The sequence below is a fragment of the Gobio gobio genome (assembly GCF_949357685.1).
Source record: "Gobio gobio genome assembly, chromosome: 15".
Lineage (NCBI taxonomy): Eukaryota > Metazoa > Chordata > Actinopteri > Cypriniformes > Gobionidae > Gobio > Gobio gobio.
Window position 1 is genome coordinate 5,306,427 of NC_137108.1, and position 14,878 is coordinate 5,321,304.

The 14,878-nt window shown below is 37.9% G+C and overlaps 1 protein-coding gene across 1 annotated transcript in view; it reads left to right on the forward strand.

The window, feature by feature from the left end:
- The window catches only part of ascc3 (activating signal cointegrator 1 complex subunit 3), a 352,716-nt gene that overhangs the window by 313,203 nt on the left and 24,635 nt on the right, over nucleotides 1-14,878 (forward strand). The window contains exons 38-39 of the mRNA XM_079836136.1: nucleotides 6,767-6,918; nucleotides 13,369-13,501. Of these exons, the coding sequence (XP_079692262.1) occupies nucleotides 6,767-6,918; nucleotides 13,369-13,501 (285 nt within the window). The remainder of the gene's footprint in view (nucleotides 1-6,766; nucleotides 6,919-13,368; nucleotides 13,502-14,878) is intronic.

A 14,878-nucleotide genomic window follows, 5' to 3' on the forward strand; every position in this document is an offset into this window, starting at 1 on the left:
AGGTTTAAAGAGAAAACATCCCAAACAGTAACAATATCACTAAACATTACATTCAAAGAAATGGAAATTCACAATTCACATCTTGTTAGAACATCTCAGCCCAACCACAACATGTAGAGTTCACTTAATATCCATTTAAAGTCCATTTCTCACAACTCCCACCTAGTCAGGTAAGAAGTGTGCATCTTACCCCATCCCGACAGTTCAATGGAAGTCCACAAAAGTTCAACATACAGTGTACCAAACTATAACCAATCGTCAGTCCAAATAATCCAAGGTGTGGAAGAAAACCATATAGTCCAGATGAAGCGTCCTTGCTTGACGTATGAGGCCAAAAGAAAACCCTACTGAGCTGTAGAACCAAAGAGGTTCCATGCATCACAAAGTTGAGCAAACACTCAAAGCCATGCCAATACCTCTCCAAAACGGTCTTACTTGTCCCTCTTAAAAGGATTAGAGAGAGAGAGTTATGATGATACATAATCAAATTAAACCACTGTAATATTGTTAAAAATACATAGTTACTAGGGGTGTAACGGTACACGTATTCGTACCGAACCGTTTCAGTACAGGACTTGCGTTAAGGTGGACATGTGTACAGAACGGATCGAATGCAATCTTTAACCGTTCACAGTCGGCTTGTTTTAAGCGCAGAACATGCTTCAATCCGAGTTCCCACACGAACATATTAAGTATTCAGTCCATTTTATCATGAAATTCAAACGATAAATGCCGTGTTGACGCTCTTTAATGTGCCGTGACTGATCACTGTAAAGGCGCGCCAAGTGAGTGAACGCGATCATCTCTTCCTAAAGAATAAACATGAATGAACATCTGAAGGTATGTTGAGGATACATTACAACTTACTGAAGCTTATCTTGTGGTGTAATCGCTCAATCAGTGTTTCAACGGCGGAAAGATGTCAATAAAACAGCTTGTAATGTCATGTAGCATCACATTTACCTCAGGAGTCATTCAGTGTCCACAGCTGTGAGTTCACTAGAGAAATCCGCCTTCTGCTGAACTCGCTCTACTCCCTTTCCCGTCACATATCAGATCAAAAAGGCATTTATTTTCAATAAAAATGAAGAAAATGTTGGAAAAGTGGAAATAAAGCGTCTAACGTGTGTTTAATAATAAAGTGTTTAGGGGTCGCTGAACAGACATGAGCTGAACTAGAGACAGCAATATCATTGGTCTTAAAAAGGTTCCCTTGGTTATCATCATTGACTAATAACTGCTGACTGACAATAGCATTTCCAAAATCTGATGACATCATAAATTGATCAGGAAAGACTTTAACTTTGTTACAATAAATGCTGTTCTTCTGAACTGTCCATTCATCAAAGAATCATGTGACACTGAAGACTGGAGTTATGTGCTGAATTCAGATTTGATCACAGGAATAAATTACATTTTACAATATATTTATATATGTGTGTGTGTGTGTGTGTGTGTGTGTGTGTGTGTGTGTGTGTGTGTGTGTGTGTGTGTGTGTGTGTGTGTGTGTGTGTGTGTGTGTGTGTGTGTGTGTGTGTGTGTGTGTGTGTGTGTGTGTGTGTGTGTGTGTGTGTGTGTGTGTGTGTGTGTGTGTGTGTGTGTGTGTGTGTGTGTGTGTGTGTCCATGCGTGCGTGGTTTTTGTGATTTATGTGGACAAAAATGTGTGTAATGACACGGGTATTACACTGGTATTATAACATAAACATGAAATATGAGGACATTTCATATGTCCTGATATTTAAAATTGTGTGTGTGTTTTTGAGGGCCAAATGTCCTACTTATAGTGAAATATTATAACAACCAACATTTTACTGGTCCTTACTAGTTTGAAAGGCCAACACATGTTTTTAAATGTTGTGCACATGTTTCTGTGATGCTTGTGTAAGCCCTTAGAAAATATGAATAATCTGATATAAAATCAATGGAAGTCTATGCAATGTGCTCACTAATATAGTGTGTGTGATGGGTAGGTTTAGTGTAAGGGGAGAGAATATGCAGTTTGTACAGTATAGAAACCATTACGTCTATAGAGCGTCCCCACAAAGAGAGTGAACCAGACGTGTGTGTGTGTGTGTGTGTGTGTTGAGGTTTGACCTATACTTTGAGGGCCAAATGTCCTACATATAAAGTGAAATATTATTAGACGTCAGCCTAATGTTGCCCTGCCATGTGGTGTTATTCTGCCGTGTGTAAACAGACTCACAGTGCAACACACTGAGGGCCGAGTGGCTGAAGTGTGGAGATGATTTATGGATATTCGACTGTGAGGTCGTTTGGAGCGTCATAAAACACTCGCCCCTGGGGCGGCCATAAAAACGCCTGCGCTGCCTGATCCGGCCAGGCAGACCTGATGTTGATTGTTCATGCCTGATGGCACACCTTCGAATCTGTTCACAATTGGCCATGCCTGAGACGGCGCCCTTGATTTCCATTGGCCGGGGACTGGACAGATTGTCCACGCTGGCCGTCCAGCTCTGTGTGTGTGTGTGTGTGTGTCTGGGAGTGATTGGCTATGCTTCTACATGATGTGGTTACTTTTCTGGGTTCCCGCTGTGACCGTGTTGGTGTCTTACACAGCTGAGCTCATCCTGCTGGGATGTCAGAGAGTTAGCCCTTCCCATGATGCCCAGCCAGCCCGATTACATTTGAATGTTTATTTACTCTCTCTCTCTCTCTCTCTCTCTCTCTCTCTCTCTCTCTCTCTCTCTCTCTCTCTCTCTCTCTCTCTCTCTCTCTCTCTCTCTCTCTCTCTCTCTCTCTCACACACTCTCTCTCTCTCTCTCTCTCTCTCTCTCTCTTATTTAAAAGTTATTACAAAAGTTTGGGGTTGATCAGATGATTCAGATGATTTATTGTTTTTGAATGACGTCACCAGAGCTGCATTTATTTGATAAAAAATATTGTGAATGTTTAAAACAACTGATTTCTATGTGAATATATAGTAAAGTGTAATGTCCTGTGATCAAAGCTGAATTTATCATCATTACTCCAGTCTTCATTGTCACATGACTAGGGATCGACCGATATGGATTTTTTAGTGCTGATACCGATTTTTTTTATCAGCCTTAGCCGATGACGATACGGGCTGCCGATTTTCTTGAGCTGATATTTGAGCCCTCAATTTACAACATAAAAATGACACAATGATCATGATGATAACAATTTAAAATTTACAATTTAAAAAAAGGAACATTTATTGAACTAAAAAAAACTATATTTAAAAAATAGTAAAAACAGGTGAGGTAGAACAAGAAAAAAAAGAGTTCAGTGGTGAAAATAAATTCTGAAAATAAATATTTAAGCATAAATAAAATAATTACACTATTGATCACAGTATCAACAAGCAAGCAGCATAATAAAGTGCACACTGACTGTACTATACTTCATTTTAAAACTGTTTACAACCTAGTCATTTAATGGTTACACTCTAAAAAATGCTGGGTTAAAAATAACCCAAGTTGGGTTGAATATGGACTAACCCAGCAATTGGGTTGTTTTGACCCAGCGGTTGGGTTAAATGTTTGCTTAAAACAACCCAATTGATGGATTAGTCCATTTTCACCTAGAGTGTAGGTGCACTTCACTGAATCTCTTGTAGAGAAACACCAGCGGTAATTCAGGAAAAAATCTCCCAATGCTCCACGTGAAACTTCAGTCTTTCCACCTTTTACCATCGTGTCAATTCTCAATTGATTTTGATTAATATGCGCGAGGGAGAGCAAGAGAGTTTGAAGACGGTGAGAGCTGCCCTGTGGACGCCTGTCTGTAAATAATGCAGGGGAAAAAATATCGGCGAACGCAGCAGCCTTACATCGGCCGATGCCGATACACTTAAAAATCGCAAATAACGGCCGATATATCGGTCTAACACTACACATGACCCTTCAGAAATCATTCTGATGTGATGATTTGATGCTCAAGAAACATTTATGATTATTATCTGTGTTAAAAACAAGTGCAATATTTCTGTGGAAATCATGATACATTAGTTTTCAGGATTCTTTGATGAATAGAAAGTTCAAAAGAACATTTTTAAATTGAAATCTTTACATTATAAATGTCTTTACTGACACTTTGGAGCATTTTAAAGCATCCTTGCTGAATAAAAGTATTAATTTATTGAAAAAAAAAAAGAAAAAGTATAAACGACAAACTTTTGAACGGTAGTGTAAATTGCATGAGCAATGAATCTTTTATCTGTAAATTTTGCATCCAAATTTCAAATACCTGTTTAGTTTTGACAGTTTTGTAATTTTATCGACGCAAATTTCACAATTCGATTCGATTTCCATTCACAAGCTTATTGTGGATATATATCAGATACATGTAAACTATACATCAGTGTCAGTTGGTACTACATTAATGTAATATTGAATGTTAAAATTAACATAAACAAATTACACTCATTTTTTTATAATAATAAAGTTATAATACTAACTTTACATATTTACACTGCTAACATTATCATATTTCTACCCCAATATAAACATTTAAATGGTGGCAATCATAAAAACTTGACGGATTTACTCAAACATGCATTAATATTGAAGAACATTAAAAATGATAATGAATATGTAAGTTAGTGTGGTGCATACATTTATCCAAATGCTCATCTCTAGGGTTCATTATAGCTGAGTAATGAGTTTATGGACACTGAGGTAGATATGACCTTGCGTGACGTTGTTTACAAGGGTTTTATTGATGTCTTTCCGCGGTTGAAACACGGATTGGGCGATTACATGAGACATGACACGGATTTTGGAAAGTTGTAATGTATCTTTTAGCATACCTTGACGTTCACTCATGTTTATTTGGCGCTGTAACTGATATTAAAGCGGAGGAGATGATCAGTTCCCGTGAGCTGACGCTTCTAAACAGCTCCAAAATAAATAATAACTAGGGCTGTCAAAAGATTAATCGCGATTAATCGCATCCAAAATAAAAGTTTGTGTTTACAGTTTGTGTGTGTACTCTGTTAATTATTATTTATTTAAATATAAATACACACACAATCATGTATATATATTTAAGAAATATTTGCATGTATATACATTTATATAATCTATAATATATATAAATATAAATGTTTTATATATAAAAGTAATGTTTTTTTCTTAAATATATACATACTTGTGTGTGTATTTATATATAAATAATAATTAACAGAGTACACACACATATATTATGTAAACACAAACTTTTATTTTGGATGCGATTAATCGCGATTAATCTTTTGACAGCCCTAGTAAAAATAGTAATAAAATGGATGTCATTTGAAATTTGATGCTTTATCTCATATCAAAAGTAACAAAACACAAAGTTTTTTTGCGATTTTTGTTTTGGATGGATGCGCTAGAATGATCCATTCATTCATCAACTGAAAACAGGATGACTAATCGATTCTTGGGATTTAAGAATCAGTATCGGTTCGTAAAAATGAGAATCGTGAACCTTATCAGTGAACTATGAGGAGCAAATTAATCGTAATCGAGGTAAAATGTTCAATTAATCGAGATTTAGATTGTAGATCAAATCGTTCCAGCTGTAGTTGGATAACTAGTCAAGCGTCAGTGTTCTGTTATTTATTGGCCAAGCTTTGGTTTGGCCGTCTGAATCGCTGTCATCTCTTCAGTCGGTGTCTCTCCTTCCGGAAAGGGTTGTCACATCATCCCGTGTCTGTCCTCGATTTACTCAAGCAGCTACTGTGAAATGTTAATCACAACTTTAATTTGTACTGCATTAGCATTTTGATTAACTTGCAGGGCTTTCCGGTGCTCTTCAGGTGCTTTTTACTCATAGTTACAGAGGAAATGACTTTTTGATTAATTAAGTTTGTTAGCGCAGCTGAGCTCGGTGGACTTTAACCTTCGCTGGAGGAACAGAGAGTGACAGAAGCTCTGAGGAAACAGAGAAGGCTTGGCATATAAATAAAGACATGCTAATAGCATTCAGTGATATTCTCAATCCTCTAATTTCACCCAGCGAGAGTTTGGACTCCATTTCAGCATCATGTAGTTCATCTAAGACAGGGGTGTCCAAACTTTCTTTAAAGGGGGCCAGATTTGATGTTGTGGACATACCTGGGGGCCGGTCCCTTTTCTATTATATATATATAAATGACAAGTTTTGTTTCTTGGAAACATGACAGATTTGACAAAAGCTTGAGCTGACAGTAGAGTAGCTTCAGATAGGACACAGGGAATGTATAGATATTTAACAATATCTGTAAAACTTTCAACAACCAAAAAGTTTTAATGGGTGAAATTGAAATATTATTACTGAGTTAGAACTCTATTCTTATTTAAATTGAACAAGTGCTCTATTTAGATCACCACAGGTAAAACCACACTACAAAAAATACTTTTCTTACTTGGTCTTTTTCCAGTCCAAATATCCAAAAATTCTTAAATCAAGATGCTTTTACTAAGGAAAATGACATTTTTTTAAATTAATTGAATTCTAAATGAATTGAGTTTTTGCTTGAAACAAACTAAATTATCTGCCAATGGATTATTATCTGCCAATAGACAAGCTGTGTGCCGCTTGAAATTCATGCCGGACTTTGGACACCCTTGACCTAAGAGTATAAATATAAGATAAAGCCACAGAGCTTTCAGTTGTGTTTGTACTCTAAGCTAGTCTAAACTATATGATTGTAAAACAGCTGTTCTTTCTTCTTGGATCGGGTCTGTTCACATATTTAACTGCCTGCCATGCATGCGATGTTTAGTTTAGATGTGTGAATATGGAGTGTGTTCTCTGCAGGCTATGCTGGATGTGGTGGCCAATGAAGGATGGCTCGTGTCTGCGCTCAGCATTTGCAACCTTGTTCAGATGCTCATTCAGGCCCGATGGCTTCAGGATTCCTCGCTGCTCACACTTCCTCACATTGAAAAGCAGGATCTCTACGTCTTCAGGTACAAACACTTCTAAAAGTCACACACTAGGGCCGTCCGTTACATCCTTATTTCATTAGCACTCATTTTTACATCGACTCCTACACTAATATTCCATAACATGTTAGATAATATGCATGTGTTCGTCATCTATACTGTGTACAGAAAACTGCTGAACCAACATCAATATTAACTAGGGGTGTGACGAGATCTCGCGATATTAAAACCTGACCATATTTCTTGTGGAGGTGCTGTCTCACGATAGTTGAGTTTGTGGCAAAACCTTTTACAATGCTTGCATTATATTGTTCTGTTACTGCATATGATAATTCATACTCAGAAAATCGAACTGAAGTGACATTCATAAGAAGATTTCCTCGGTTAAATATTGGGATAAATTGAATAACGGAAGTGGCGCATTGCACGAGAATCTAATTACCACATTAGATCGTTTTCTAAGGCTTCACGATAAATTAAAACAAGGGCTGTCAAAAGATGAATCGCGATTAATCGCATCCAAAATAAAAGTTTGTGTTTACATAATATATGTGTGTGTACTGTGTATAATTATTATTTATATATAAATACACACACAAGCATTTATATATTTAAGAAAAATGTATTATATTTATATATAAAATATTTATATTTATATATAATATAAATTATATAAATGTATATACAGTATATACATGCAAATATTTCTTAAATATGTACATGAATGTGTTTGTATTTATATATAAATAATAATTATACACAACACACACACACAGCCGTGGATCATCAGGAAACGACACACACACACACAGCCGTGGATTCACAGTATTAATAATCAAGGTATATGTAAACTTTTGAGCATGACTGTGTATATATTTTAAGTAATTTTAAAGGCTATTGTTCACTTAGGTCTATTTTTATAACCACAAAAAATACAATCTGATATTTCCAAAATAATCGACCAATTACTAAATTACCCAAATGGATTAGTTAAATGATAAGTAATATGCACCTGCGTAGTTTTGCATTTAATTTTTCCAGTCATATTTTGTCATTGAAGATTTCTTAAATATAGTTTCTTAAAAATATTGTCTCAGTATGGTGTATCATCTCATCTCGCGAGCTAAGTGTATCGTCACACCCCTGATATTAAACAATTGGCATGAAAATGTAGCCGCTTTCAGCCTGTGATGTGACATGCTGTAATCCATTGAAAACGGATTTGAACAATATTCTTCCATTTCTTCTATAATTGTTATATATGCGGATTTCTTGGCAAGGGTGAATGGAAATTAAATTGATGAATGTCATCAAAATTGGGCAATTGATGACATTCTGGTGCTCAAGGATCTGTGTTTTGTTCCCGTTAAAGCAGGTGTGTGTGTGTGTGTGTGTGTGTGTGTGTGTGTGTGTGTGTGTGTGTGTGTGTGTGTGTGTGTGTGTGTGTGTGTGCGTGTGCGTGTGCGTGTGCGTGTGCGTGTGCGTGTGCGTGTGCGTGTGCGTGTGCGTGTGTGATGGGTAGGTTTAGGGGCAGTGTGTGTGTGTGTGTGTGTGTGTGTGTGTGTGTGTGTGTGTGTGTGTGTGTGTGTGTGTGTGTGTGATGGGTAGGTTTAGGGGCAGTGTGTGTGTGTGTGTGTGTGTGTGTGTGTGTGTGTGTGTGTGTGTGTGTGTGTGTGTGTGTGTGTGTGTGTGTGTGTGTGTGTGTGTGTGTGTGTGTGTGTGTGTGTGTGTGTGTGTGTGTGTGTGTGTGTGTGTGTGTGTGTGTGTGTGTGTGTGTGTGTGTGTGTGTGTGTGTGTGTGTGTGTGATGGGTAGGTTTAGGGGCAGTGTGGTGTGTGTGTGTGTGTGTGTGTGTGTGTGTGTGTGTGTGTGTGTGTGTGTGTGTGTGTGTGTGTGTGTGTGTGTGTGTGTGTGTGATGGGTAGGTTTAGGGGCAGTGTGTGTGTGTGTGTGTGTGTGTGTGTGTGTGATGGGTAGGTTTAGGGGCTGTGTGTGTGTGTGTGTGTGTGTGTGTGTGTGTGTGTGTGTGTGTGTGTGTGTGTGTGTGTGTGTGTGTGTGTGTGTGTGTGTGTGTGTGTGTGTGTGTGTGTGTGTGTGTGTGTGTGTGTGTGTGTGTGTGTGTGTGTGTGTGTGTGTGTGTGTGTGTGTGTGTGTGTGTGTGTGTGTGATGGGTAGGTTTAGGGGCAGGGGCAGTGTAGGGGGATAGAATATACAGTATAAAAACCATTACGCCTATGGAAAGTCCCCATAAAACATGAAAACCCAACATGTGTGTGTGTGTATAGAAAATGTCACTGCTTGATGCCTCTAGTGCACAAAGAGCTTGTGATCCAGCACTAGTCCATTCCTGCTGCACACCTAGCAGGAGGTTTGCTCAAGGCTGACCCAAAGGTGCTCCTGAGGACAGCTGTGACCACAGCACTATTGTCCCTCTGTTAGCGTCCGGCTGTCCCTCACAGATGTAATGTTTGCCGCTCAGTCTTATCCCTACAGCATCAGTCAAATGGAGACACCTGCTGTATGTCTAACCAGAAAACACACCTGGGGCCGACAGAATGTGATGTGACCGTTCAGCTGAGCGTGTTTCTGTAGAATAGCACCATACGCCTCGCAGAGTCCCTGGAGAGAGCGCTTAAAGTCTGATGTGTGCATACAGGGCTTGACATTAAAGGATTAGTTCACCCAAAAATGAAAATTCTGTCATTAATTACTTACCCTCATGTCGTTGGACACCCGTCAGACCTCCGTTCATCTTCAGAACACAAATGAAGATATTTTAGTGTAAATCTGATGCTCTGAAAGGCCTCCATTGGCTCAATGCACTTTACACTCTCAAGACCCTTAAAAGACACTAAAGACGTCGTTACAAAGTCCATCTCACTACAGTGGCTCTACAATAACTTTATGAAGCAACGAGAATAGTTTTTGTGCGCAAAAAAACCCTAAATAACGACTTATATAGTGATGACAATTTCAAAACACGGCATCATGAAGCTTCGAAGCGTTATGAATCAGTGAGTCGATTCATGATTCGGATCGCGTGTCAAACTGCTGAAATTTGGCGCTGATCCGCTGATTCGACTCACTTTTTTTTGTGCACAAAAACTATTCTCGCCGATTCTGCTATTCTGCTGCAGTGTTAATTTCGTTGATAAATAATTTTCATCAGCGACATTTTTTCACTGACGAAAACGATTCAAGATTCAAGATTCAAGAGTTTTATTTGTCACATACACAGTTATATACACAATATACAACTGGCAGTGAAATGTAAACAGGTCCGCTCCATGGACAGTGCAAATAACAGTTACAAGAAATTAAATAGAAATAGAATAAAATTAGAATAAAAAGTATTAACATAAGTAGAATTATAAATAAATCAAGTAAAAGATAAAAATAGGAAATAAGATAAAAATAAAAATATAAAAAATATGTGGATATGATAAGTGAGATAAACTGTAGACTTAAAAATAAGTGGTTAACATAAAATATATAATATGTATATATAAAGAAGTATAATGTGCAAGGTTTATTACAGGTTGTTACGCAGTAACAATAGGGACGTAAAGTGCAGTGCAATTGCAGTATGTGGATGTTAATGTTAAAAGACTGTATGTTTATGTGTGTGCGGGGGTGAAGTTATCGAGACGATAACTAAATAAAAACTAGTGTTGGATGACAAAAACGATGACAAAAACCTACTGTGATTTTCGTCAACAAATAAAAACGAGAGGAGAATGTTAGTGAGGGTGGATCAGGGAAGAATCCAGTCAGAACTGATGATCTGTGTCACAGATGAGCTCATTTGATCTGAACTGATCTAACCGCTGGAAAACACGGCTCATCCCCAATCCAGCTCCAGAGCGGCTCAATCAATCAATAACACACATTTATGCCAGGCAATTGATTATGAACTAATGCGGATGAATAATGACAATGTTTACTTTACGATGTTTATATAGATATATGTTTTAGACGGTTGTAGCAATGCATATTTTATCTCCTGAACTTGAATGAGCTCCTGCAACTGCAATAGAGGCGCAGACATTTCAAAATAAGAGTCAATGTGTGTTTCGAGCTTGTTTATAATTAAAAGTCACGCATTATGTATTCGTTTTTGCTTACACAATAAACTATATTCAATTTCATTCCCATTTAATTCATAGTCAGGAGGAAAGATCAGTATTTGACACATATTCAATAAAGTATCAGGGTTATAATAGTTCACTAAAACCATTAAAAAAAAAATCTTCATTACTTGAAATTAAATAAATGTTAACTGAAATTAAAAAAATAAACAAACTTATTTGAAGCTTTAGCTTAACCTGATATGGCCTACTGACTAAAACAGAAATACAAAGTTATAAAAACGATAGATGTTTTTAAAAAACAAACATTAAAGTGAATTGAGCTCTTTCGTGTATTTTTAATGTAAAAAACTAAATGATGTCAAAATGTCAGTTCAAGTGAGGGTCGATTGTGTAATGCTTAAATGCTTCAATTTAACTAAACTCTAGATTTTAGGAGACTAATCTACTGTAGATTTATTTTATTAAAATCCTATGATATTTAGTCGACTAAAACTAAAAACTATTCAGGTAACTAAAATATGACTAAAACTAAATGGCATTTTAGTCAAAAGACTATGACTAAAACTAAATCAAAATTTGCTGTTAAAATGAACACTGGGCTGCTGTCACTTTAAGAGCTGACGCACGGATCAAATATACTGTTACTATTCTGCAGAAAATGAGTATTGGAATCGTTATTTCAGTATCGATATGTAGGCCTACTGAAGAATCTATATTTTGGACAACACCACATTGCACTTAGTTTATTATTTCAGACGTTTTAACCCTCATCCTCTCCTTGCATTCTGTAAAAAAAACTTTCCTAAAAAAGCCCTAAAATTCTAAAAGGTCCAGAAAGCTTATATCATTTCATTTTTTTTATTGTTTATTTACCTTTAAATTACTAGATTTTGTCAATAAATAATATAATTTAAGGACATTCTTCACATTCTTTCACCTTAAATTTAAACTTAAACTTTCAAAACATGCATAAACCAGCTCAGATCAGCTCAAAATATCTCACATTGGGTCAATTTTGGTGTCTCTGCCGACCTCTTGTGGGAAATACAATGATATTTCACGACTCTTGATGGCCTTATAGCTCTATATGGAGCGGATGAGCTGTTCCGCTGGGTCCTAAAGTCAGTTTCTCGTCAGAAAAAAATTTTTTGGTAAAGAATTTTTAGTTTGCAGTTTTTAGGGGGGTATGTGTATTGAAGTCTCATTCCATTCATTCCTACGGGGGTCAGATTGACCCCAGAGGGAAGGATTTGTTACTTTTTTCAATTATTATGTATGTATCAATTATTATTTTGTGTGTGTGTATTTGTGGTTCAAGTGTGACAAAGCTCCTAAGGTCTTGAACCACTCCGATGAGCACTCAATTTTTAATTATTGTTTTAAAAAATGAGGGAAAGATGAGGTTATTAAAAGACTACAATTGAAAAATGTATATATTATATCTAGGGCTGTCAAAAGATTAATCGCATCCATAATAAAAGTTTGTGTTTACATAATATATGTGTGTGTACTCTGTTAATTATTATTTATATATAAATACACACACATTCATGTATATATTTAAGAAATATTTGCATGTATATACATTTATATAATCTATAATGTATATAAATATAAATGTTTTCTATATAAAAATAAAAAAAATGTCTTAAATATATACATGAATGTGTGTGTATTTATATATAAATAATAATTAACAGAGTACACACACATATATTATGTAAACACAAACTTTTATTTTGGATGCGATTAATCGTGATTAATCTTTTGACAGCCCTAATTATATCTAAAATGCAACCCAAGTGTCTAATAGGAGTGACTGGTGTGTGTTCATGTCAAGCCCTGTGTGCATATATCTGGAGGTAGTATGACCAACATCTTCCAGATTTAAGAACTATATAATGCAATTTTCCCCTTGTACTGGCAACCAGTTCAGAGCAGTCTTTACTCTCTCCTCTACCCGTGTGTTTTCCGCTCGCCCGAGTGTATCCTAACACGTTGTCACAGAGAGCGGCGAGTGTTCACTTCCCGTCTGCGGTGTTAAAGGGCCGCGCGCTCCTCACCTGTGGCTCGCTGATTGTGCCAGTGTAACATGGCTTAGTGTGTAATCTCTTATCTAACTCCGCAAACACCATCAGCATCACTCATCAGCCCTCGAACGGCCTCTCACATGCACACACTAACATCCCCGCCTTTGGATTTTCTCTCGCCCATAACACATTTCAGCGCGCCGTGTCCCGCGGCGAGTGTAATTTGGTGGAAACACAATAAAAATGGTAAGAGAGGGATCAGGCCAGGCAGGATCCGTCATGCTGGGACAGCAGGAAACAGAGCTCAGAGTGATTGAAGGGCCGTCACGTGATCGTCTTTTCCTTTCGTCGACAGGAGGTGGAGCGGCAGAGGTGGATATCGAGGACCAATCGAGGGGCTTCCTGAGCTAATCGCCGCCTGCGACGGGAAAGAGGACAACTTCACGTCGATGGTGAAGGAGGTGCTGCAGCCCAATCAGATCTCTCAGGTGGGTCATCTCACACACACCACAGCTCTCCGTTACGCAGACACCTACTGCATTTCTACAGCCTGACGTCGTCAAACTCAATATGAGTCTGATCTGCTCCGTTGGGCTGTGATTATGGGGCGTGTTTCAACCCAACCAGGAAAGACCTCAATTGGATAGACCTACAACCAATCAGAGCAACAGAGCGACGCATAACGTTAGTTGTCAAATGTCAACAGAACTCAAATGCACTGTGTTGCCAAGTCGGCGTGTTTTGTAGGGACAATTGACCTATCGGTAAGCCCCGCCCCCCTTAGTTACTGTTGCTAACTCGGACAAACAAACGGATTTGCTATATCTTACAATGACAGCTGTCAGTGTGAAAACCTTATCCCGAGATGTTTTTGGACACAGAATGTAGCGTATATCCCGTCCGAATGATGGCCAAACTTAACTGATGGTTTATCAAGTTTATTGCATCGTTATTCACTCCAAAAAATCATCGTAAGAGCTGAACAAACAAAGCGTAAGAAGTGCGCATTAACGTCTCATTCACAGACTCTCTCTCCGTTGCATTAGCATTAACATACACAGCAAATCACACAAAAACACTCAAACAACTAACAGTAAACAAACATATACAGCTGCAGTTAATAACTGGTAAACTTTGCATCTGCAAAACAACTCCGATAAACTGCGTGCGAGCTCTTCCTTTCGTTACCCGGAGACTATAATACCCATCAAAATATGAGTCCTCCTTAGTAGGACAGATAATGTAGACCTTAAACATATCTAAAATTAAATTAATTTACATATAACCAGTTTAATATGGAGAGGCACTGAAATGTAGACCTTCGTGTTTTTGACCTACAGTGTACATGACGTGAGAACAGTTAGTTATTTCAGTTTGTATGTTAGCAGGGACTTTAATCGTAACTTAACGAGAGTTTGACAAACAGAAAATCCTCTCAGGACACCTGGACTCAGTGTTACAGTGCCTCGTTTTAGCATTTTTGTAGCATAAACACCATCAAACCGATGAGAGCTTCGGATTTTCCAATGTTTCTCTCTGGCGCTGAAACCTAAAGATGTCCGAGTTCCGGTCCCAGCGCAACTGATACTCAACTGCTATTGGCTCATCTGCGTTCGAGGGGAGGGGCTTACCGATATGTCAATTGGATGGACCTACAACCAATCAGAGCAACAGAGCGACGCATAACGTTAGTTGTCAAATGTCAACAGAACTCAAACGCACACTGTGTTGCCAAGTCCGCGGGTTGAAGCGACCCCAATTATGTGATATACAGACCCAGGAATGCGAATTTTATCAGCCAGCCCTGCCAAAATAACACATATTACCCCCCAAATGCCATTTTTCCCCGGAGAACCACCCCGGAA